The sequence below is a fragment of the Spea bombifrons genome, chromosome 12 (genome assembly GCF_027358695.1).
Source record: "Spea bombifrons isolate aSpeBom1 chromosome 12, aSpeBom1.2.pri, whole genome shotgun sequence".
Classification (NCBI taxonomy): Eukaryota; Metazoa; Chordata; class Amphibia; order Anura; family Pelobatidae; genus Spea; species Spea bombifrons.
Window position 1 is genome coordinate 14185581 of NC_071098.1, and position 25941 is coordinate 14211521.

At 39.2% G+C, this 25941-nt stretch overlaps 1 protein-coding gene across 5 annotated transcripts in view; it reads right to left on the minus strand.

Annotated features, from left to right (window-relative positions):
- The window catches only part of CADM1 (cell adhesion molecule 1), a 116350-nt gene that overhangs the window by 24534 nt on the left and 65875 nt on the right, over nt 1-25941 (minus strand). For all 5 annotated transcript variants that reach the window (XM_053452675.1, XM_053452673.1, XM_053452672.1 and 2 more), the window contains 6 exons: nt 24295-24441; nt 21601-21753; nt 20992-21129; nt 20639-20800; nt 5796-5892; nt 4098-4270 (listed from right to left, as the gene is read on the minus strand). In XM_053452675.1, the coding sequence (XP_053308650.1) occupies nt 4098-4270; nt 5796-5892; nt 20639-20800; nt 20992-21129; nt 21601-21753; nt 24295-24441 (870 nt within the window). The remainder of the gene's footprint in view (nt 1-4097; nt 4271-5795; nt 5893-20638; nt 20801-20991; nt 21130-21600; nt 21754-24294; nt 24442-25941) is intronic.

Here is a 25941-nt window from a genome sequence, read left to right on the forward strand (position 1 = left end):
GAGCTTTACGCTTCCCATGATACAGAAGTAGCACTTGAACCATGGTCCAAAGTCTATAGAGCCTTCACTGCTGATAATCTCTCAAGAAGCTGTCTACGGGAGGCTGAATGCAGGAGATGGCGTTGGGCTACTTCATGCTCGTCTCACTTAATGGTTCCTGATTAACTAGCTATCATTCTCCATTTGTATCTGTTCTGAGAAACTCAACAGACGGTCAGAGGTAAGGGGCGAGTCTTGACAGCCAGCTCCCTAATACTTGCTAAACATTGCATGGCAGCAAGCTTCTACTGGGTTGTGTTATGCACTCTCAGACATCATAAACTGAACCCTTCTTCCTACTCTAGTTTGATCATAAATGTGGGATTATCACAGCCCATGACAGGCAGGGAAACGCAAGTCAACAAGTGAACATGTTATGATAATAAGGCATTTGAAAGATGATACCAGTCCAGAAGATGCATGGACTGGACAACTCAGATGGAAAAACCAACAAAACATATTTAATTGAAAATTTTAATGGTAACCTGCATGTTTCATTAATATAAGCAGGAGACGGCTTCAGCCACATAACATCATAAAAGATGGTAATTTCTTAATAATAACAGCCTTTTGTTTGGAAAATTAGCACTGCACACATTCGATCTTCCATCATTACACTACAGGGCTGACCAAAGCATGCTACAAAGACGTAACTAGCAGTCCTCCAAAAAGTCAGTAGAAAGAAAATGCACACACCTACACACACACACACACACACACACACATAACTTCAAGAATCCTCCATGCTTTTTCTTGTCTGTGTTGAATAAGCTGGCATAGGAGCAAGTTCTGCATGTGATGAGGTTCTTGGGTGCATAAACACACACAAGCATTCTCCCCGGGTCATTTACTGCGATTATTATGTACGTGTTCTGCCCGTATAATGGGGAGAATCGAGAACAGAACAGTTCATAATAATCCTGGCTGTTCACGCCACACTTCCCAAAATGATAAAATAAACAATAAGGTGTTGCGTTGGTGAACACTTTCATGTTCCTGCTGCCACCTGGTAATGAATCACTGTTCCCCAGGCCCAGATGAAAGGGATACAGAGAATCATTCTGGCTTTGAACTTGTAAAGATGGTGGGGTGAGATGGGAGCGCGGCGCACATAGCTTGTGTACGATATGACACGTTGCCAGGATGTCGGTCTCCAATCAGAGACAAATCTGGATGCTGCTTTATCTCTCCCGGAGCCGGCCTGTCTGCAATTAATACATCAAACCGTTAATTACAGACAACACCTTTATGAGAGCTCTGGGAATATGGCTGCAGAACAGTGACTGTCAGGAAGGTATAGAGACATATACTTAATAACACAACATATACAGTCTACGATATATATATACTATAATACATATACACACATTACATATAATGTGTAATAAAGTGTGCACCCTCAGGCAGGTAATGATGCTGTTGTACATAAATGGCGTCAATATGTCTCAGTAATGATTTTCTGTGATTTCTGTGACTGGTAGACCTTATAGGCATGTGACACATGCTGGCCAATCAAGGTCAATCTTCACATTTCCCGATTCATTACCCCCATGTAAGGGATGCAATGATCTGCGCACCGCACTGATTACCCCAATGCAGCAAACACACTTCCTTTACTTCTCTCTTTGCTTCTAACAGACATACTTTCTCATATATATATGTGTGTGTGTGTGTGTGTGTGTGTGTACACGTACACATACACATATACACACACGTACACATATACATATACACACACGTACACATATACACACACGTACACATATACATATACACACACGTACACATATACATATACACACACGTACACATACATATACACACACGTACACATACATATACACACACGTACACATACATATACACACACGTACACATATACACACACGTACACATATACATATATATGCACACACACTTTCCTCCTAACTCTCCATACATACATGTATAAATATATCTATCTATATCTACATATGGTCTCTCTCATTCATTAGTTCTCTCTCGCCTTCTCATTCATTAGATCTCTCTCTCCTCCTCATTCATTAGTTCTCTCTCTCCTCCTCATTCATTAGTTCTCTCTCTCCTCCTCATTCATTAGCTCTCTCTCTCCTCCTCATTCATTAGCTCTCTCTCCCCTCTATGTAAAAGGTTAAATAATCAGTATTATATTATTAGCATACAAAGCTGTTATATAGGTATATTTCAAGGCATTTAAATATTGCGCAGCATAAAATTAGTGGAAAAAGGGTGGATTTTTTTTTATTTTATTTTTTGTTGTAATTTATAAGACTTCTCTGTCTCTTGACTATATGGGCCGAATGGGTCTGCAGTTAAATTCTGTTTCTGTGTATGACAATTACATGCGGCCGTTTCCTCTTTGCTGAAAGCCGTGGCGCAAATCTTATGACATCACCTTTGCAGATGTTGTAGCCAATGGTCAATAAGCAGGGGGATGTCATTTAATTTAAGGTGCTGGTCCACTTAATAGGGCTGTGATCTATTTGCTTATAACAGCATTCTAAACAAATAGACCACAGCAGATCAGTGTCATTTTATTCTCTCCGCTGATCACATAACACATAAAACTTTAAGACGCTCTTTCAGTGGTTATGGAAACCCTAACCTATCAGCGACAGATACTTCTAGGGAGGATATTTCTAACGCTGCATAAACATCATCTTTAAATAAACTTTTTTCCCTCGCAAATGCACGGCGGGATTCACGAAAATCTCCTCTATGCATCCGCATGCGTCCAGTTGAATGAATCTCTTGCACAGTGGTGCGCATGCTCAAGCACAGGCTTGCGTAATATTGCCACAATAGTCTAGCATCTGCTGCAGCTTCTTCTAAAGATAAGTGTAATTAATATATATATATATATATATATATATATATATATATATATATATATATATATATATATATATATATATATATATATATATATATATATATATATATATATATATCAATGCCTTTTAAGTTGAATACGGCAATACAAAATGTTGGTAGCGTGTCGCCTTTAAAAAATAAATAAATCCGGCAAACCCCCACATGCTACCGTAGTTAAACAGTTCAGCTGTTTAAGATGCTTTAAATACTACATTTGCGCTTTCATTACTAGTCTCTTGTTCTCAAAAAAATATTTGCCAGCATGTATGCACCTGGCCTTTTTCTTCCTGATCGGTGGCGCAACATGTAACATATTTTATTACCGATTTTGAAAAGCAGTAACTAGTAGGAGTTTTGGATGTGCGCCCAAAATGCCAACAGCATAATGAGCCCCGCAGCAGGTAGGATTATTATTAAAAATAGCTCGAAAACTGCCAATCTGGGTTAAAAAACATCAAAATATAAATAGGTTATGATTAATGCAGATGTTATTATATTTCATCAAGCTTTTGCTCATCATATGATTTTAACAAAATAACAGAATTTAAGATACCATATGATCAGATAAAGGATAACATGACAGCCAGGCAATCAAATACATAGATGATAGTTCCTGATGACCAAAGTCAGTGTAATTCATTCACAAGGCAGTGTTATCCGCATTGAGAGATCAGGCTGTGTAAGAATTCACATTTGGAAAGCGTTAAAAAAAAACAATAAAATAAAATAAGAAAAAATAATCAGATTCTAAAATCTGTTTATTTGGAGACCTCGGAGACATCTGTCTGTCATCATGTCGTCTTAGTAAAATGTCTTTTCTCTTACATTATGGGGTACATTATAAAGGGTGGGATGTGTCCATTTTACAATCTGTAATAAAAAGGGCATCTCTCCAACATCAAAGTATATGGACCTGTAGGTAGAATAGGTCTGAATGCAGAAACGAGGACGGAAATCTTGTTATTAAGCGGCAATAGCCAGGACACAAAAACTAGAAGGTCTGGATGGGCATGACAAATGAGCAAATCGGACATAACTGAGCCATAAGAGGCCACATTCACATTTTTGTAGGCAGACACCTAAAATATAGTAAGAAGAGGTAAGTAGGATGCTGGCAAAAAAAGGTAAAGAAGGATATCCAATCTAGAGGAGCCGTCAACACTCACCGTGCACAAATAGCGTGTAATCTCCCGATGCCTTGCCCACGGCATTGAAGGCTAAACAGCGGTATGTGCCATTGTCTGTTTTGTTAAGTGTGTTGATAAGCAGGGTTTCTCCTGAAATGATGGCGTGTTCAGGGAGATCATCATCTAAACGCTGCCACATAACCCTGTCTGGCCTGCAATACAGAAAGTAAAACGATCAAGAAAACAGGTTCTTAAAACGGCTACTTCTAAAGAGCAGCACCGGAGGCGTCTAGACCACCGTTAGCACAGTTTGCATAATTGCGCTTAGAGGCATGACGGGTCTGCAACAGGAGCGGAAAAAGTTCAAAACTATTTTTCCCATTTCCTGCAGCATTAATGCCGAGTTATCTTGCTTGTCATGTACCGTTTGATGCACTCATTGAGACGAGAGTGTAACCTTGTACCACAAAGAGAAATAAAAAGGGGAGAACGCACATCCAGAACAGCACTGGCTCCTTTAACCATTTACATTCCTCCCAACTTTTCATATGTGGCCAAAGAGGGACACTTGTTTTAGGGGGATGTGGGACTTTTCACATGCCATCATGGCCTACCGATAGGCGGTTACTAATGTGTTTCTAGCAGAATAATGGATTTTCATACTGTTCCAATAAAATATCACAGTTTAACATGAAAAAGGGCAGGATTCAAATGTTACTCATGCTTCAAAACAGTAAAACACAAAAAGCCTCTTTATTACGAGCAATGCAAACCCTCACGCTGCAGCAAAGAAGTCAAACTAGCTTATTGTCGTCAAGGTTGCCATTGATCTATTCAAGAGCACACGCCGCTGGACAGCTGCCCCACAGATGATGGAATGTTCGCGATTCCACACAAACCTCGTCGCATTCTGTGTGATGGTCAGGGATAAACTTCAATAACACTTCAGGTCTCGGGTAAAAAACGCGCGACACGCAGAAAGCCTGCCAAATGAAATCCCCGTTGACCCAAGTCTTTGCACGTGTTTGAGTAATAGTATCTCCTTCCTATGCCTACATTTACTCTCTCCAGGTATAATGCTTTTATGAGTGGCTTTCCGTGGGAGTAGAACAGCTAATGGTTTCTAAACAGCGTATGAATTCTGCGTGTGTCTGTTCTGTGTTCCACAGAAGCTGTTGTCTAACAAAAGAGCTCACAGACTAGGAAGGTTCGACTAAGCTTTTGGGGGCAGGGACTGAACGTTCGTAATGTATCCATACCCATGGTACCCCATTCAGAAATTAATTTTCTCTTCTATATATATTTTATGACTTGGCTTATGAGATCTCAACCTTTACATGGTAAGCTGTACATTCCTAAACAAAATAAATAAAAACCTTCATACAAAGCAAACACATTCTTCAGAGTATACTGAAAAAATAGCTGAACAAGGCTGGAACGCTTAGTACTTCTATTTCTAACACAAATTTTACAGATCCGCAGTGAAATCCGCAGTTAAGTGGCATAAAAATTGGCCAGATTTTAGCGAGGCCCAGACCTCTCTCCTATTTGTTTCACAGCCATACTACAGTTAGTATTGGTTTTTCCAAGGCAAAGATTTTCCTACTGACCTAGAGACCACCGTGGATGTGTGCAACAGGGCGTCCAGCTGTACCCCATATTGTCATCCTACTGCAGTAATTGTAGGAAGTTAAAACAGATCAGTCCAGCAAACCTGTAATATCTGATCTAATTTACCTGGGTTTGCCATCTGCTATACAGTTTAACTCCAACAGTTCCCCCTCTCTGGTCAAACCCTGTGGGTACTTCACTTGGACCATCACCACTGGTTTATCTGCAGGGGGGAAAAAGAGACAAAGGCCAGTTAGTATTTCCATATTAAAGCTAAAAAAACATGTCTAGAAGTTGAAACGGACATAATACACACATGCCTGCCCTCTGAGCAAGGTTCACTGAATAACTTTTTCTCCAGGACTACTCTCTTCATCTCTATTCATCACGTGAATGTCATTCAGCAATTTCAGAGGACCGGTTATGTGTGACTAGCACCCCGACAGCAGATGGTGCTGTTACATACTTAAAGCGTGTTGTCCCGTTGTAGTCTGTCTGCCTGTTAGTATTATCTATGAGGATTTAACAGTGTTCTGCGTTTGTTTTATTCCACATGTAAAGTTTGATGGCATGTTTCGTGTTCAGAAAGATCTTACCACCATACAGATCATCAGTATGTCTGTGGCTTGGTGTATTTAGACGCAAAACCCTATATATTCCGTGATCGCAGCACACAAGACCACAGACCAAAAGTGATGAAAAAACCTTGGATAAATCCAAACACACAGGTATGAATTAAAATCGTATACCTTTGTTATACAATTATATTTGGTGCCCACCTGTTATTTGGCAAAGTTCATTATTTTTTCATCTTTTTAAAAAGCTAGATAAAACATCTTCTGAGTGTTTTAGCAAAAGCTGCTAGACAAGAGACACCATTCCCTATTCTTTTCCCAACTTCTGCAGCATTGGAACAGCTCATTAATGCAATATTGTCTCAACAATGGAGTTCAGAGCTCATTAAAGGAATGCTAAAGAACAACCGTTATATTGAAATAAATTCCCTTTAAATCAGCTAAATTGTCTTTCATCATTGAATTATTTTGTTTCACAAGGACAAACGGAAATTACACAATAGCTTTCAAACAGGGTCATCATTGCAATGTACAACGCACAAATAAATAGTTATTGACAGGGGCGAGAAACATAATGGGGTGACATACCAGCCATTCTATTTCTGTGCTAGAGAACTATAAAGAACTATAGCTCACAAGACACTTGAATAACATTAGCCAAGTAAGTCAGAATGGAAAATGCACTGATAGTATAACATTTCATTAAGTACATTGTATGACCGGATCCGTCTCCACGGGTGATGTAGTTGCCTACAACATTTTTTTAAGGAGGCACAGGAGGGGAAGAATGCATATACCAAAGCTAGCTGTGCCCTGGTTGCGCCCGTGTCTCATTTTTATCACTTCAATAACCGCCCAAATTTTACGTTTCGAGGGCGCACCTACACTCCTCAACTCTGGAAGCACCTGGCATGTAAACGCAGACACCCTGAACGGTTATACAGCTACAGTTCCATTAATACTTGGTCAGCAATGTGCAGAAAGGGCTGGCCAATAAGTCTCCAGCAAACTCAGTTCTTTATTAATCTAATCATAGCTGTGGTTACACACTACCTGGAGATCTTGTCTGGTTGTATAGGTTGAGAGATTTGGCGGAAAAAAAGGATGAACTTTGGAAGAACGAGTAGGGAAAGATAAGCATCCTAGGGAACATTTTTTTAATAGGTCCCCAATTTTGCTTGTTATTGTTTCTCATTCTGGTAATATACGTAAGAGTGCTCCACCACAGATTCATACATTTGTATAAACAGAATCCAAACTTATACAAGTAGCTTTGTGTTCTTCTTCTCAAGATGCTTAAGGGCTATTAGTGGAACAGTAGGTGTTGTAGAGGTTAAGACAGTGAGGGGATGTCAACATGTATGAGAGGATAGGCATATGGCTCCTGAGTCAAAGAAAAGACCAATGAGTCTTTGGTGCAGAAAAAGACTAAATAGGCTGAATGGTTTGTATCTGCTGCCAATTTCCATATCTACCGTATTTGCTCGATTATAAGACGAGGTTTTTTCCAGAGCAAATGCTCTGAAAAATACCCCTCGTCTTATAATCGGGGTCGTCTTCTCAGACCCCCAAAAAAATGTCTGCTGGGGCCATGCTGCTTACCGGTCGCGAGCAGCGTCTCTTCTGTTAGAAGCAGGAGGACAGGAAGCTTGCAGCGTCCTCACAGAGCTCTATCTCCCCCTCCCTCCTCTGGGGGCGGGGCCAGAGAAGTTGCTCTACAGCCGGTCCCCTGCAGAAGTCTTCGAGTGAGAGATCTGCAGTTCAGGTAAGGGGGTGGGGGAGGGTTTTTGGGTAAGTATGTGTGATTAATGTGTGTTTAATGTGTGAAGTATGTGTGATTAATGGAATGAATGAGTATTTAAATGTGTTTGTGTGTGATAGCATGGATGTGTAAGGGGGGTGGGGGTTGTAGCATGGCATAGGGAGGCTGTAATCCCACTACTATCATCCCCAGGTTCCAGCATGTACTGGCTGCCTTGGCTTGATAGGAGTGTGATTGCTGTTAGCAGTTTGATATATATATATATATATATATATATATATATATATATATATATCAAACTGCTAACAGCAATCACACTCCTATCAAGCCAAGGCAGCCAGTACATGCTGGGTTAAAAGGCATATCATGGGGCTGAGTGGCATATAGGGGGTTAAAATGCATTTCTGGACCTCCAGAAATGCATTTTAACCCCCTATATGCCACTCAGCCCCATGATATGCCTATATACCTCCAGAAATGCATTTTAACCCCCTATATGCCACTCAGCCCCATGATATGCCTTTTAACCCCCTATATGCCAGAGTGGCATATAGGGGTATAAGGCATTTCATGGGGCAGAGTGGCAAATAGGGGGGTATAAAGCATTTCTGGGGGCAGAGTGGCATAACTGGGGGGGGCAGGTTGGCAAATAAAAGGAAATTTAAAAAATATATTTTTCTCAATCATAGCTTTTATTAAACATGAAAGAATAATTTACATGAATTAATATTTACTGGTAAAACTTTTTTCCTATAGGGTCGTCTTATATTCAGGCTTTTTGTTTTTTTTCCTAAATTAATATTTTGATTTTGGGGGGTCGTCTTATAATCGGGGTCGTCTTATAATCGAGCAAATACGGTAATTAAATCTATTATACAAAAGATATTTGTATTTAAAAGTATATATATATATACGGGGAAGCCAAAAGCATAGTTTCTAAGGTCCTTCTAAAGTATTTATCCTTGTTTTGCAGCGGATAGCATAGATATGTGCTGCCTTGCACCTACACGCTGAAACCTTGTGTCCAATTGCATTACTTTTCTTTTTTGGGGAATTTTTGAAGAAAAATAAACATAGTGCTGGCTTGCAGGAAATAAAGGACAGATTTATATCACAACAACATGAAATCTATTTTTGCAGATCGAGTTTCACACTTGAAGCTGCTCAGGCTGAAGGAAATTCATTTGCCTTCACGCTGAGGCGAAGCTACAGATCTGTGCCATGTTCCACACTGATACATCCGTCCGAGTGTCATATATAACGGCGAGACACAGTGTGTGCGCTAGGGCAGTAATGGGCTGTTCTCAGCTTGGGTGCACAATGCTGTTCAGTGAAGTACGTGGGAGGAGGGGGCAATGCATTGCTCAGGAGAGGAGACTGGACAGAGACGCTTCATACACGGAGAAGAAACCTCTGAAGTGGCAGATTAGTATTTAAGCCCCAGTGCCACCTCCATTTGACCTTGAACAGCAGGGTACACTGAAGAGAAACAGAGAGCAACGACAGAGATGGGAAGGGGTGATAGAGTGAACCACAGACACATCGATAGAGAAAAAGGAGACAGTGACAAAGCACTAAAGGAGGGTGGACAATGAAAAATAAGTAAAAAAAGAACAGTGACAAAGTAACAAGGTAAAGTGAGATTAAATGGAGAGGTGGCAGTTATAGGGAGCGAGAGCCAAGATTTCAACACGTATGAAGAAAGGAAATTGTGATAGATGCTTGAAAATGGTGGGGGAAATAGAGCTTGTATGCACTGCTAAAGTAATGTCAGTAGAGATGTTTTTAATTCCACATCCCAGGCATGATGTAGACAATGTTAGCAAAAAACAAAAGGAACATAAAGGGAGTCAAAGTGTAACAACCATATGGAAATTCTTCTGCATGAGAGGTTTCTGTCAATCACTAATCCTCATAGAAATACATACTCAAGCAACTCTTCTATGGCCAAGCAGCAAAAATAACTTTAGCATCTATCTGTCCCTACCTCATCATTGTGAAAACTTTATAACTGAGTGGCTCTTCCACATATTAACCATTTAAAACTCGCGACTCAGAAATGATGGCAACCAAACTCATCTTGGGACAGGGTCAAGATATTCTGATTTACATCACTTCTACTCAAACAGAATTGTCAACAGAGATTTCATCGGGATGATCACATATCATTAAATCATCAACAACAAAAAACCCTATGTGGGCACTACAACATCTCATATCCGACTGTCGAGGGGGATTATCTTTTCGAGAGCAATTCTGGGAACAAAAGAATAAAAATGGTCTTATCACCATAGCGATCGATAGAACAATTCAATTAATATGGTAATAAGACCACTTGTTAAACTTCACACCAGAATTGTTCGTATGAGTAGCCACCCCTTGCAGCAATCTCCAGAAGATAAATCAAAATTCAAAAACATGGGATATTCCATTTGCTACTTTATGACACACAAATCACCAGGAGGCCGTGGGCAAGCATGATCCGTTACTTTGGAGGCGATCTGAAAATTCAAGGTACTGTAGCTTATGTACATAAAATGGCTACCGGATGGTATGGAAGTCTGCGTCCTTTTCTTACCTTGTCTTTCGGCTTCACACAGCAGGGCACTTGTCATAGATCTGTGCTTTTGGATTAATTTAAGCACCACTACTGTCTGAACCCAGACCTCTGACACCGAGGGTAGGACAGAAAGAGTGAAAACACCAGGCGCCAGAGAAGTCTTGTTATCTGATGAAGCTTCTCTCTTTGATCTAAATCTGGCTTTTGGGTGGCTGAAGCTAAAGGTAGAAATGCATTATTAAAGCTAACGAGCGCTCACAAAATGTTAATGGACATTAAGTTTGAATAAATGAATTACACATTAGGAGTCGCAGGAAATTCCAGCACCTGCCAATTTATGAAGATCAGATCATATCTGTTTGCCAATTACAGGGACATTACTTCACAATACTTTCAATTTAGGGACATTATGAAGGAATAATAAGCAGCCCGGAGAGCTATAATGAGTAAGAGGAGAAACAGGTCTGAGCGAAACTTTGTACAGCGGCAAAAAAAAGATGAAATTCAAAAAAAAATGTTTCATTTTAAATTGAAACCGTGTTTTTTTTTTTTTTTTTTTCTTTTCTTTTAATACTACGAATGTCCTCTAACGTCTGTAAAAAATAAATTAAAAAAAAAAAGTGCACCTTTTGTATGTTTGGATACTGTGTTCCACTAACATTTATATAAATGAACTATTTGGCTCATCAGTACTATGTACCAATTACTTCTACTAATACTGGTATAGCAATATGCTGGAACGTAATTATTAAAAGTAAGCAGCCAGCAGAACATGGCCACAAGCCATCCTGGGTTTAAGCCACAATCAAGGTGTGGATCCAGCAAAGGTCCTGCCATGTTTTAAAACAATAATGGGCACAGGTGCTTTAAATTCTGATCTCTAGAGGTCTGACCCCCTCTTCATACTTTAATGTAGTGCTTTAAGGTCAAATAAAGATCTTTGTGTCTGATAGGAACTCCTCTCAATTTGCTTTTTAGAGTCTGTGCAAAGGTATAAAGTCATTGGAATCCCAATCCCTACAGTCTTCTCTATAGACTTGTGTATAATATCCTATCTTTCATTGAAGAATTATGCTAAATAACGTATTCCCCCAGGGGATCTCACATCAAAAACTCACAGAAACCCATCATTTGAAGCTCCTGTTGTCTATGCATGCATGCATGTAGACGCAGCCACGTGCATTATCTCATAGTCCATTTCCCTAAGGTGTCGGCATCCCTGACTAATAAACTTACGGCATCCTCCCCATGTCATCAACACAAACACCTCTCAGCCATTAACACCATTGATGACAAATATTAACTACATTGATGCACAATAGGAACTACATTCTTTGACCAAAGTGTAATCATCCATTACCATTTACATCTGTGAATATTCCACTTTTCATAAAAAAAGTGTTTTCTTTAATACAACTACTAACACTTGGAATGAGAGGTCAAATTCTGGTTAGTAAAACACAGCTGCCTGTTCCTAATAAAATATTAGAGTGCCCACGTGTATGTTAAGTTATGAACGTATAAGGAAATAGTTGAATGACAGGAGGCAGAAGGTTGTAGTTACTGGTTTAGAGGTCTTGTTACCAGAGGGACACCTCATTGTTAACCCATTGGGACCCATTCTTTTTACATATGGATATTGCGTCTTTTTGCAGATGATACAAAGGTGTGCAACAGGGTAGACATCTCCGGTGGAACAAGCCAAATGGTAAATGAATTAAGTAAATTAAAAGTTTGGTCTAAAGTATGGCAGCTGCAGTTTAATGTTGATAAATGTAAAATACTGCATTTGGAATGTAAAAATATGCAGAATATAGCATTGGGGTCACTGTTCTGAAGGAGGAGCAGCTTGGAAATATTAGTTCTATATACTGGGTTGTATAGCTGTAGACATTAGCAGCAGGGAGATGGAGATTGTTATGCCACTTTGGATGAGGTCTGACAAGCGATCTATAGAGCACTCTGCACAGTTCTGGAGATCACATTTCCAAAAGGATATTGTTAAAAGGTTGTATGTAGTTTAATGCATATGGTGGCTGAGGGTTAACCTTACAATTAACTTTTTCCGTTCCAACCCATAGAGGGATTAATCTGAACCATCTATATATATTTTGGATGTTTTCCTGCCCCGGCCACTTTGCCTTGAAGGAAACGCCTTTGACCAAATGTATCTCCTGCTCAGAAGCGACCATGCACCTGATCTCTCGAGCATTTGATTCTCCCATTGATTTCATTGACAGTACTTCCCTCACAGTGATTGGCTTGCTGCATTTTTATTTTTTTATTATTATACAATGCATTCATGTATGATAAATCTGTTTGGATTAATTAACTATACCTTTAAGAGCAACATGTTGGCTTAATAACTGATTAAAATGTAAAAACATTTATCAACCATGTTCCATCCTCCATTATTTCATCTATTTCATGGCTAATATCTATAAATGCAATCTAAGTCTCCCAACTGTACTGCCACATTCTATGAATAGCTTTAAAAACTAAAAACTGCAGTACATTAAGTATAATAGGTCTGCTTAGTATTAATGAGTAAATGATTATCACATTAATAGAGCACACCAGTATACACTGTACAGCCCTAACCTTAGCAATTAAAATAATGTATAGGACATTGCAGTACCAGTTCAAAATATTAATAGGATACACCGTATACCATACTACCCATTTACATGGAGATCATAAAGCTCCACAAACACACACGAAATGCAGCAATCAGGCCTTGCAGGAGTTAACTGGTTAAACCTTGAGGATGTGTTCCGGTGCTTCACTAGTAATTAAGATGAACACGCCACAGTATTTCATTCTTTAATAGCCGAAATGTGCCGTGGTATTTAAACCATTAAAGCGCTGACAGGGTTGTAGTATTTAACTGCTTAAAGGGATAGCGGCCCTTAGAAATCAAAACAATTACGTAAACTGGTTTTCCTTACTGAATAACATTGCTTCCATTATCTAACTGGGGATGGGATCAAACCGAAGGGCGAGAGGGGACGAGATAGGATGAGAGAGAGACTGAGGACCAGATAAGACCGAAGGCTGAGAGGGAGTTAATGAGGGGAATGGGGGCGTTAATGATGGGACAGAGAGAGAGACAGGGAGGGATGGGGAGTTTTTACGTTAAACTTTAAAACAATAGCGCATGCTGTACCTAAGACCAACTAACTGAACGGCCAACTAATCAATAACGAAAATCGTTGACAGCCTAGAACTACCGTTGCCACTTGCCTATAGGAGGCAGAAAAGGGGGATCTGCACACGGGTAGGATAACCCCAGTTAACTTTAAAGGGGTGCCAAGTAGGTTGAATGGGCCCACTGCCTAGAGATTGAAGACAGCAGTGTTTTACTCGGATACACTGGATCAAACTTGATTGTAGGGCTAGTCCGTGAGTGACCTATGGGCTATTCATAATGAGGGATGATCATGAAAACACAAGCACGCAGAATCCTTACACTGGCATTATTAACACAATACAGTCGTATAAATTGTGCATGCGCCAGTTTTTTTTTTTTTTGGCATCTCTAAAGGCGAGGGAACATGTTCCCCTCCCCGTTTTTATCTATTCAATCGGTACAAACATAGCTGCATAAAAATACAGGGTTTCTCCTCTTACGCATTAAAAATAAAAAGAAATAAGTGTGCGCGCGTTAATGAATAAACCTTTGTCTGCATTCTACAGTGGAACATTGTATGCAACCAATAGAAACTGAGATGGAATACACAGTAATATTTTCCTCATTCATACAATGAATGATTTTCATTCACTAATGCAATGGATGTACTAGGGGATTTTATGTGCAGAGACACTACGCATAATAAGAAATTGCTGCAGTACCCTAAATATTCTGCTGTGATATTTTACCCAATTGTTATTACAGCTATGCTGCAGCATTTGACTCCGGAATATTTGTTCCAGGCTGTGCTGTATTATTTATTAATACTATGAATGAACTTTTGTATTTGAATAAGTAAATGCTGCTGAACCATATATAACAGATGATTTCGGTATTATACTAAATAAAGATAAGAGCTGTAACAGAATTCCCCTGCTATAATCCCTATATCTTTCGGATACTCTCTTTAACCCCTTAAGGACAATGGGCGGTCCCTAAACCGATTGAAAACAATGCATTTTGAGCCCGTACATGTACGGGCTTTGTCATTAAGGGGTTAAAAAGGGTTAAAATGAAATCTGCGAGAGGTTTTTTTGTACCCCTCCTCGTTGATCATCATCGGTTAACGCTTCAATAATTGACTTATTACGTCTACTGATTTATTAATATGAAGGCTAAATCAATTTCAACCCACCTACATCAGCTGTGCTTTATAGGAACTGATGTATATTTCATTATTACTGCTGTAGGACGTGTTGAAGTCTATGCTCATAAATATATACACACACACACACATACATACAGTACACACACACACATACATACACACGCATACATTCATACATACAGTACACACACAGTACTGCTAAAGTTTTAGGCAGGTGGGGGGAACATGCTGTAAAGTAAGAATGCTTTCAAACAGAACAGAAGAAAAGCCTAAATCAAATCAATTTCTCGTGACCACCCTAAACACTTAAAACCCAGGTTGACCCTGCATAATGCATAGTTAATACCTGTGATTTTGGAGGCCTCTTGCATTTTTAACTCTTTGTTATTAAATTATACATTACCAAGGATGCATTTCTGAAGCTTAGTCCTTCAGTAAACATTTTGTTTGACTGTCCTATAAAAATTAAATACGGTTCATGGTATGCAATATGTATACATGGCAGTGCATTACGTATAGAACACATGGAGCCTTGTTTTATTTATAAGATCTGGACTGAAAGGGTTAATTTGCTATGAAAGTGGGCACTTGGCCCATATGTATATTAATAGTTTTTTACTCTACCGCTTCTATCATAGTAATGCTTCTCTATTATGACATACAGCATCAGAAAACATCACATCCCTATCATCATGATTTGAGGGTTAATAAGGAGGGTAATAATTAAACGCATATTTAACCCCTCAACTCCAAACAAATACAGCAATGTGTGGGAAGGAGGAAGATCCTGCATAATATTAGACTAGAAATTCTAAAACGCTAATACTAAAGTATGCTTCTCATTTATTTTCCTGTATTACAGACATGAAGACCTCCTAATCCGAACAAGCTATTCACCATTTCCTTTGAGAAACCCCCCTGAGCGCATGTGCAAAAAGCACTCCTATTGATTGCAATGGGAAGACTTTCCTCATACTGATAGCCAACACTTGTGCCAAGCAAGGACCTCAGAGGGGGCATTTTAACAAAGCAACCCTTTCTTTTCTAGAGGTAAAGAATGCATTATTAAAATACTTTCAAAGTTATTGAAAATGAAGGTCTTGTCATCCAACTGTGCATCTTACCCCTAAAATACTACGAACAATAGTGCTATATATATTTTCAATTTTAGCACATGCCACAATGACATAATGTTAAATAATAATAATAAATTAATAGAAGGAAGATGTTGTAGTAGTATGTGATTACACGTAGATCTGTGTTTGGTTCATTAATACCAAGACATCCTGCAGTGCTTTGTCATTCATTCAATATGTGCACTGCAGTATTTCACACATCATTGTTGCGAGTTGTGACGCCGCACATACCGGACTCTACACAATGCAATCGCAGCTCATCAGTGCTCCGCAGCGCCTACTAGTGGACAATTCACTAGAAAAAGGAACAATACTCAGAGCTTGCTATGAGATAATGTCTAAGAAGAAGTTTTAAGTTGTTATATAAAGGAAGCTCAACTAATAAATAATACTGATAATAAAAAAAGAATGCATTAGTTACTGGTAGTCCGCTGATCAATGATTAAGAGCTAAATACATTTTATGAGTTGGCCAGATTGCCCTGCAGTAAGAGTATCATTGCAGTCTATGTTGTTTCTCTAAATAATCATTTCAGTCATTTTTTAACATTACTCTGAAAATTAGGTGATTACATCTAAGGATGTTTTGTGTATTCACACATACGTTTGGGGTCACAGCTGTTTCCAGGACTAGCAAACACAACATGCCACTGGAACGCAGGAGTGATGGGAGTGAAAAAGTGCCTCTATATGCCATGACGACAATAAAAATCATGTTTTTCCAGCTACAATAGTCATTTACACCATTAACAATGTCTGCACTGTATTTCTGATCAATTTGATGTTCTTCAAACCGATAAAATGTAGCTTTTCTTTCAAAAACAAGGTACTTTCTAAATGACCCCTAACATTTGAACAGCAGTCTGTAGTGTGTGTGTGTGTGTATGTGTATACACGCTTACGTATACACACACGCTTACTTATACACACACCACAGACACGCTTACTTATACACGCGCTTACGTATACATACACCACACACACACACACACACACACACACGCTTACGTATACATACACCACACACACACACTTGCTTCAATATATACTAAGCAGTATTAATACATAGAACATGAGCAATCAAGAAACTCGTCACATGTGCTGTGCCTGCAGAGGCAAGAAATGTTCCTCGCAGTACAAGAGATTAAAACGTGACGAGAATTTATAATAATAATACCTGCTCTGGCTACCTGGATGCTTTGGACTAGACATGGCAGGAGCTGATTTCGGAGAACGGGTGCCCTGCCCTCCCGAGGTGAAACCCAACTCATGAATAACGAACACTTAAAAACTAGACGTGCGACCAGAGATATCACAATGGTTACAGCTATTTGAGTCACCACAGGGGAGCAGCAAACTCAGACGGGGACCATTTCCAAGGGGAAGATCGGGAACAGATCAAACTGTGCAGAGACTACCTCCTAGGACCGTTCCTGGGTTCCCTCAGGTAATGGTAGTTGACCCAGTTCTTCCCACATGAGCTTCTCAGGATAGGAGAAGATACAGGTCTGTGGCTCCTGGGGATTTCTTCTCTAATGTTTTTATTAGAAGCCAAATGCTTTGCTTCTAATAAAGTGTTATGGGACTGAATGTGTGCATGTACCGATTCATAAAACATTAATGCGTTTTTCCGGTGCATGTCACTAGACGCAAGGAGATGGACTTGACAATGTGACAAAGTAAACAAGCAGCCGCACCTTTTCTCTGCCTTACTTGCAGTATACTCTAATATTTAACGCTGACACAAAAAACTATAGAATGGGTCAAGCAGGCTTTGTTTTGTTTGTTTTCTTAAAAAATCCCAAGTTGCAATGAAGTAACACAAACAGATTTACTCGGACATGTGGATTTTTGAAGGGATGGAAAAAAAAATTGGTAAAACTTGCGAGTAAAAGTGATATATTAAAATAGAATGGACTCTGATCGTTGCACACAAGCATTATTATTATATATTCTTACTGCACGTAGATCATAAGCAAGTCAAAGCAAGCCTATGGTGTTTATCCGTCTGCTCTGAGCCTACATGTGGTCATTATCAATAACACAGCGAGATATATATTGATTCGGTTAACCAGGTGGCTCCTCTAACCTCGGACATAGAATACATCATGCTGGGCAGTCCCTAATCCATGTATATTCTCAGAGGACAGCACATTTCCATCTGCTAAAATGTAGATTCTTATTACATGACGCACATGACGTTTAGAGGATTTTCTCCTTACATTATGAAATTAGTAGACAAAATGAGATATTTTATAGCCTGATGTGCAAGGTCTTAACCTACAAAAAGCGCAATGTGCATTGCTTAGAGAACTGAAAACAAGCAGAACGCATTACAGACGCAGGGGGGGGTTTAACTACAGCAGCCGCAGAGCAATCTAGTGTTCCCGTGCTGACAGGTAGCTGATTACAACGTCCCATAATTCGTACCCCTCGCTGCTGGACACCGCGACCTGCTACTTTCCTCGCGTCTTTTGAAGGAACAGATTAGGTGTTACCATATTGAAGTTCCTTGCTAATTAGTGTATTTGTGTTGTGCAAATCTGAGATCCGTGCTTTAATACATTTGGATAAAAACCCTTCCAATAAAACCGTTTCTAAGGCGATATATAGATAGAGAAAGTTAGGTTAGCCTGTGATTTGTAATATAGTCATAATTTAAGTCCTGAATTTATCTCTATTTCCAGGCAGCCAGATAGGTGCGTTGACCAACCTGAGAGCGGCAGGACAGACCAACAGCATGCCCTCAGTATACAGAACAAAAAGCCAGTGAGATCTTCCAGGAAGAAGGGCTGAGCTGACCCTTGGTCACTTTCATGAGGTCACCCCTCATTACCTATACATTACGAAGGACCACCTTGGCATCCTGGAAGTGAAGTTCATTGGCACTGGCATTTATAATAGTGAGAAGCTAAACTCTCCTGCACACACAGACACCTGGGTTAGTGAATACATCTCTAGCTTCTTCGTTGCAAGAAATATAAAAGAATAAACATTCTCTTCCACCAATCTATTGCAGTCTGCTATAGGATTGACATATTGGACATTTTTTTTTCTCTTCAAAACCCGTTTTCTCGAAGCAGGCTACGTAAAGAAATGTTCTTGACCAGCACATGTAATATGCGGGATTATAACAGAGTACTGGATTCCAGTTAGGTTATACATCCCACAAACTGCAGGGCTATACACAATGTACACAAACCTCTGTCTCTCCCCATTTAATATTCTCTCCGCCACTACAGCCTGCAGGGAAGAGACGGCGGTGGGTCTGCCAATCCAGGGATTAAAATGTATTCACCATGCATTTGTAGGTTAACATTAAAAAATAAAAAATAAATAAAAATGTGTTTTTTATTCCCTTAAATGAGCGGTCGCTTTATGGATTTAGAATCTGACCCATTTCATGTCTTGAAAAGGAATTTCTATAATAAATCTAAGACATCACAGTTGGCTGTGCTGTTTCCGTAATTATATTCAGTGTATTGTTTATTCTGTGGTGCAGCTTTTCCTATTTGCTGTATAATGTGCCTCAAGAAATGGATGCTAGTAATGTCCCACATTGGAGATCCACCTCACTTCCATACATTAAGCATCGACAAACGTGTGCATTAACACACATTACATCATGCTAGCCTTACTGTTCCAACATGCATGGATCAAATGTTACATAGGTATAATGCTTTACAGCCTTCAACACAAGAGGTGTAGGTTACTCCCGCGTTATATATATTTTTTTATATATATATTTTCCTTTGTTGTGTCTGCAGACAGCATTGTATATCAGTCTGCCTATATTTAGATTTACAATAACAACATTCTATAGATTTCGGGACAAATTAAGTTTACCAGCACCTAGCAGACAACTGTGATTGATTTTTGGTATACGTTGCATCTTCCCTCCTTTCAGATGCATCTAGTATGGATCCATTTTATTCATTTTCAAATACTTCCTTGGCTTACTTTAAAGAAATATTTACTTCCTTGGAAAAGAAACAAACTTAACACATGACCTTGTGTCTTCATTACAGCCAAGAGGATACGCAGTTTCTGAGAGATCATTGGAAGGACCTTGAATATATTTGTATAATGCAATCAGATTCTGACGTGTCTTTTCTAATTTAAACAGAATCCAAATTGCAGAGTCCTTCCCACCACTGACATTTTGCACCCTTGGTACTTAATTTTGTTGCCTATCTTTGGAGATCAAACATTTCTTTTTTCTTCTACTGTTCTCAGAACCTTCTTTCACATGCTGACCAACCAAAGGAATAGCAAAAGCATCTATTTGATTCTACAGATCTCTGATTACTATTGGACATGGAATCTACAAACAACCCTGACAATGGGACTATCTGCCCTCCTAACAATTCCTTAACTTTCTTGAAAGTGTGGTCAGCTTACACAATTTGGTGGCATGTTGCTCCGTTCTTTAGTAATTAGATAACTCCTGGAAAACTCATAACTATGGTATAATTATATGCAACCAAGTCTTTACTGTAGCATACTACAGAATGTATAAATTTACACACACAATTACACATCCATGTTCTCACACACAACTACACATCCAATTACACACAATGTAGCACTGATATGATGCTGGATTCACACTGTAACACCACCAAGGCCTGATACTCACAGTTCACCTCGAGGTACTGTTGGGTCTGGAGATCCTTCACAGCTGGATGGTCAACAACACACACGATAGGGACGCCATCATCTTCTCTAAGGGCAGTGAGAGTAATCTGGCTGTGTGCACGGAACATCTTATCTTCTATGGGTTCAACTTCTGTGTTAGTACCTGTGAGGGGACCATCGGAAAATTCAGAGCAAGTACCTCCCAGTCCCACATCACCATCATCACCATCCCTAGACCAAACGCTTAAGCTTGATTTTCAACATCCCAAGCATCCTATGCCCTATATAAATGTAGTGAAATGGCCACTGTCCAGCTGTATCACAACCCCCATGGTTACAATTTATAGCACTTACCTTTTAGCTCTTTGTTTCCTTTCAACCAACGTATTTTTGCTGCTGGTTTACTCGCCATCACTGTACAGTTCATTTCCACCTCTTCTCCCTCTATATACGTATCCTTCTGCACATCAATGACCAGGTTGTGTGGGGGAACTAAAACAAGATTAAGGTTCTGTCAGAATTAAGACAACACACGAGTAGTAGACACACAAGTAGTAGACACACAAGTAGTAGTAGTAGTAGTAGTAGTAGTCTAAAATTTGGACAGAAAACAATTTAAATGTTTACTACACAATCCGACCCCCCCCCATAAAAAAAAATATGTAAAAAAAAAAAAAAAAAATTATATATTATATAAATTATCCTTCATCAGATACGTATAAATGATTCAATTACTATTTAACTAGAGCTTAAAGCAACAGTTACTCTAGACCAAGAGTTCCCAAATCAGTCCTCAAAAGTTCTATTGGAAAAAAATGCCTTGGGGATTGGGATGGGAATCGCTGCTCTGGACAATTTGTTGTATGTGCAATTACAAGAGAAACACACAAAAAAATCTTCAGGTTGTGGCCCGAACTGTGGCGTAACCCGCTTTCTACCAGCTGTCTCCTGATCGCTCCTTACCAAGCACCGTGATAATAGTGTATGCTTCCTGTGGTGGGTCCGTGTAGAGTTGACAGAAATACCTCCCCTCATCATCAATGGAAACATTAGAGAGAGAGACTCTCAGCTCATTACTGGAAAAGTTCACCAGCTGGAACCGCGCATCCTTCAGAGCTGAGGAGCAACACAATATGGTTCAGTATGGCTAGACAACACAGATCAATACTTTGTTTATATGCCATACCCAATAGTTTGAATGACTAAACTCAACAATACAAACATAGCACACAATTGATCAGTCAAACTTTTGAATGTGACATACAACTTTTGTATGCTACATAACACCAAATGCGACCCAGCTGGTATACAGAGACCTATTTGCAGATAACCAGGTAGAAACAGTTTATGAAACAATGTCATTGAGAACGTTTCCATCAGATGCCCCCCCACGGTTAACAAAACCGTATATTTTGATCTCATAGGAATCACTCATCTCTGGAGCGTCATCGCGAGGCAGGCTGGAAAGACACGGTTTTAATAACCTTGTCTATTACATTTAAAACATAGGAGAGGCTCAATCATCTTCACGGGAACAAGGAGAAATAAGTGACTGGAACCAGCTGTTCTTAGGGTTATATTCTGGGGCAAAGAGGGAGGAGGGAATATATTACAGTGAAGCCGTTAAAGACTATCATCAAAAACAGTATAATCATATTTACATTTAACCATCACCTTGTGTAATGTGCTGTAATTATCTGTCTCATATAGGTAACAATTTGCATGTAATGCTAGATTTTTCAGCTTCTTAGAATAAATGCATCAATAAAACGAAGGTTGACATCTGTATCTTTTTAACCTTCACCAGTTTTGATTACAGTTGCCAACTCAAGCCCAGACGCAGGTGAAAGGGCAAATAAAATAAGGACCCGAGCATAAAACCTTAGAAGAACAGCTCAAAAGTGGATTCTTGTTTCTACACGTTATTCCAATATGCTTTTAGCATATGAACATGTACGGTACGTAAGCAAAGACACTATTAATCCTGACATACACGTAGTTGGAGCTATACATAAATCTTTATTGGGATTACCCATTAATTCGTACCAAAATATTTCACACGTTTAAATGGAATATAAAGAAACTCCACTAATTACACTAGTATTGGACATATACACAAAATGCTCATGGCTATCAAACAATTGCAAACACAACACAGGTTTGTGCATAAAAGAAAAAATATATAGCTTCAGAAAATTGGAAGTGGCCATAAGAAAATAGCAAAAGCATTCAAAATGTCTATTTCCACCATTGGTGCAATAATTAAGAAGAGCCAGTTAACCGGAAATGTTATGAATCAACCTGGAAGAGGACATATGTCTATATTGTCTCAACGCACTGAGAAGAGGATGGTTTGAGTGGCCAAGAAAAACTCAAGGAACAAAGCTGGAGAATTTTAGAAGTTAGTTGAGTCTTGGATCAGAAACCCAACATCATCTAATTCACCACAGGTTCTTTGGAAGGGTTTCAAGAAAAAAAAAGCCTCTACTCTCATCCAAAAACAAACTCAACCATCTTCAGTTTGCCAGACACTACTGGAACTTCAAATGAGATCAAGTTCTATGGTCAGATGAAGTCAACATCTGTGGTTGGATCTTTCAGCAGGACAAAGATCCAAAACCTGTGGATGCATCAGCATTTTAAGGATCTGGAGAGATTCTGTATGGAGCAATGGTCTCAGATCCCCTGCCATGTATTTTTCAACCTCATCAGGCATTCTAGAAGACTCAAAGCTGTTATCTTGGCAAAGGGAGGTAGCACAGCACATATATAACACATTTTATTTTTTGATAAACCTTTGTTATGTTTGCCATTGTTTGATGCACAAAATATTCTGATCTCATGGTTATTTGTTAAAGAAAAGTTCATAAGGTTAAACAATAAAAACAATATTTACCAAGGGTGCCAATGTTAGTGGAGGGCACTGTATGTTGAAGACAGAACTGCATTTCTTAAGTGATAGTACTTTAAACACGGATTGTAACCCGGGGAGGTACACAACACATTTGTGTTTTTCTTGATGGATTCCCTTTAATTAAACTAAAAGTAGTCAGCTGTAAATAAAACATATTCGTTTTCATGTTCTCCAGAGCTGGAAGGAGAAGCACTATCTGCGTCCAGGTGTCCTTCAATGCGGAGGAAAATAATGCAGTATAACATCCTTAATTGTCAGCTAATCTCAGCTAAGAATTACATTTTTTTTTAAAATGTCCTAGAATTTTTAAATGAGAACATGCATGAAATATAGCTACGGTCTAATCAGCCAAATGAAATTTACCAATATACATAGGTTTATTTTCATTTGTGTTAGGAAATTGTCCTCAACAGTGCAAGTTTTTAGAATCTTCTGAGATCAAGACTGGTGTGACAGCCAATGCATGCCTTTTAGACTAGAGATAGTTTAGGTGCTATATGTCAAGGCACCTAAAAATCAGCATTTAGTACTGATTTAATTATTGGTGTTTCCAGCCAATCAGAACACTGATTTTGAGACATATCCTTATCTGCTCTAAAAATGGAGAAAGACAACTAAGAATACCCGAAGCTCATAACAGTGTGGGGCAGCCAACACATACAAGTTGGCATGCTATATTCTACATAAGATAAAGGATTTTCCCTCTTTACACATTACATATATGTAAGAAAAGAGTAACTCACGTCTGAAATCTCGGAAATAGATGGTTTGCCGGTTGGGATTAAGTAGCTGAATGACTGAATCGTCATTATTCTTCACCCGACAGCTGATGGTCGCAACCTCACCTTCCACGACGGTCACATTCTCTGTTATTAGGTTCTGGTGCTCTCCTGAAAGGGTGATGAGTACATGTAAGGATAAGTAGCTAAATAATACTATATGAAATTTCTTTTAGAATTCAGAATGTAATACAAATACACATTGTTTATGGCAACATTTCATACATTAATCTTCACAACACACACATAATCATATCTGTTAACTTAATAAAGAAGGGTTTGCAACCAAGTTGCTCTAACATCAGTCCTTATTGAAACAATGGTACATACCAGGTCACAACTGGTATATTGTACTAAAATTAACTACAGCTTGGAGTCAGTGTAATTCAACAGCAAAATGTATAGTTTGCCAAAACACATGGAGTGATTATGTCTGTAGACTTTAACAACAGGTCAAATCTACCAATCTGCTTGAACTTTATAGATAGCTGCTCTTCTACTTGTAGGTGGCAATTCTTGGGCCACTACCTGAAGCTTTTCTTAAGCATATTACAAGTATTTTACATAAAAAGCATCTGGATGTATAGGGTAAAAGGAAATGTTATTTCTATGGTGATTCGATCCCTTTTCTGCAACTTTTTTAGGTTTTCTATGCATTATTTTTCTGTAAATATATTTTGAACACAGATGCACATGGAGCATGTTCTCTGCTAAACATGCGCTGGACTGCTTTATTACTGAGCCGCCTGGCTGTACAGTGCTAACGGTCCAATATCAATTAACAACAACATTTTGAAACATAACCCCTGTGGCCCAAACAGTTCCAGATGCATAGCGCCCGACATGATTTAGGACAAAGAAAAATCGTAATTTCAAATTGTTTAAAAATGTCTAATTTTCGATTGTTTATAGCCACGTCACTGTGTTTCCTATATGTTTTGCTAATTCTACAATAATACAGATGTACAACTGCCTGTATACATTGCGTGGGTAGCCATTCTTGCTGTAGCTGACGAGTGCATGGTAGATTCTATCGATATGGACTCTTCGCCCCCTCCGCTCCAGTTATCCTATGACTCACAATAGTTTGCAGGGACCCGAGGAACAATGTGCTGTATTAATCAGGAAGAGATGCATTCAGGTCTGTGGCAGGGCCAAGATCCCGGGGTGGACGAGGTGGGCGTCACACAGAAGGACATGCTTCAGGAATAACGACCCTGATTCCCAGAAGGCCAGCAGTGACCGCATCCTTATGTGTGCTATTAGGATAGGCACACAGCTCCCTAGCGTCCCTGTTAAACACGCATAACACACTTGTGGTCTACAGGCTTGGGATTAAAGTTGGCAAACGTTAACAGAAAAACTTGTATTCCACCAGAAAAAATACACAGCCTAATCCTATGCAACTATACTCCAGTGTTGTCCAGCTTTTAAATGTGGAATATCTAAACTATTCATAAACTTATATTACAGTAAACTAATGACGAGGTGCAACAGCAGCCATGCTTTTTAGGCAGGCTCACCCAATAAAAGATTATGGACTTTCTACTGACCAGTCATGATTTGCATCAATGTTTTCAAGCTGAAGACACCAGGGCTTTCAGGGTGTTG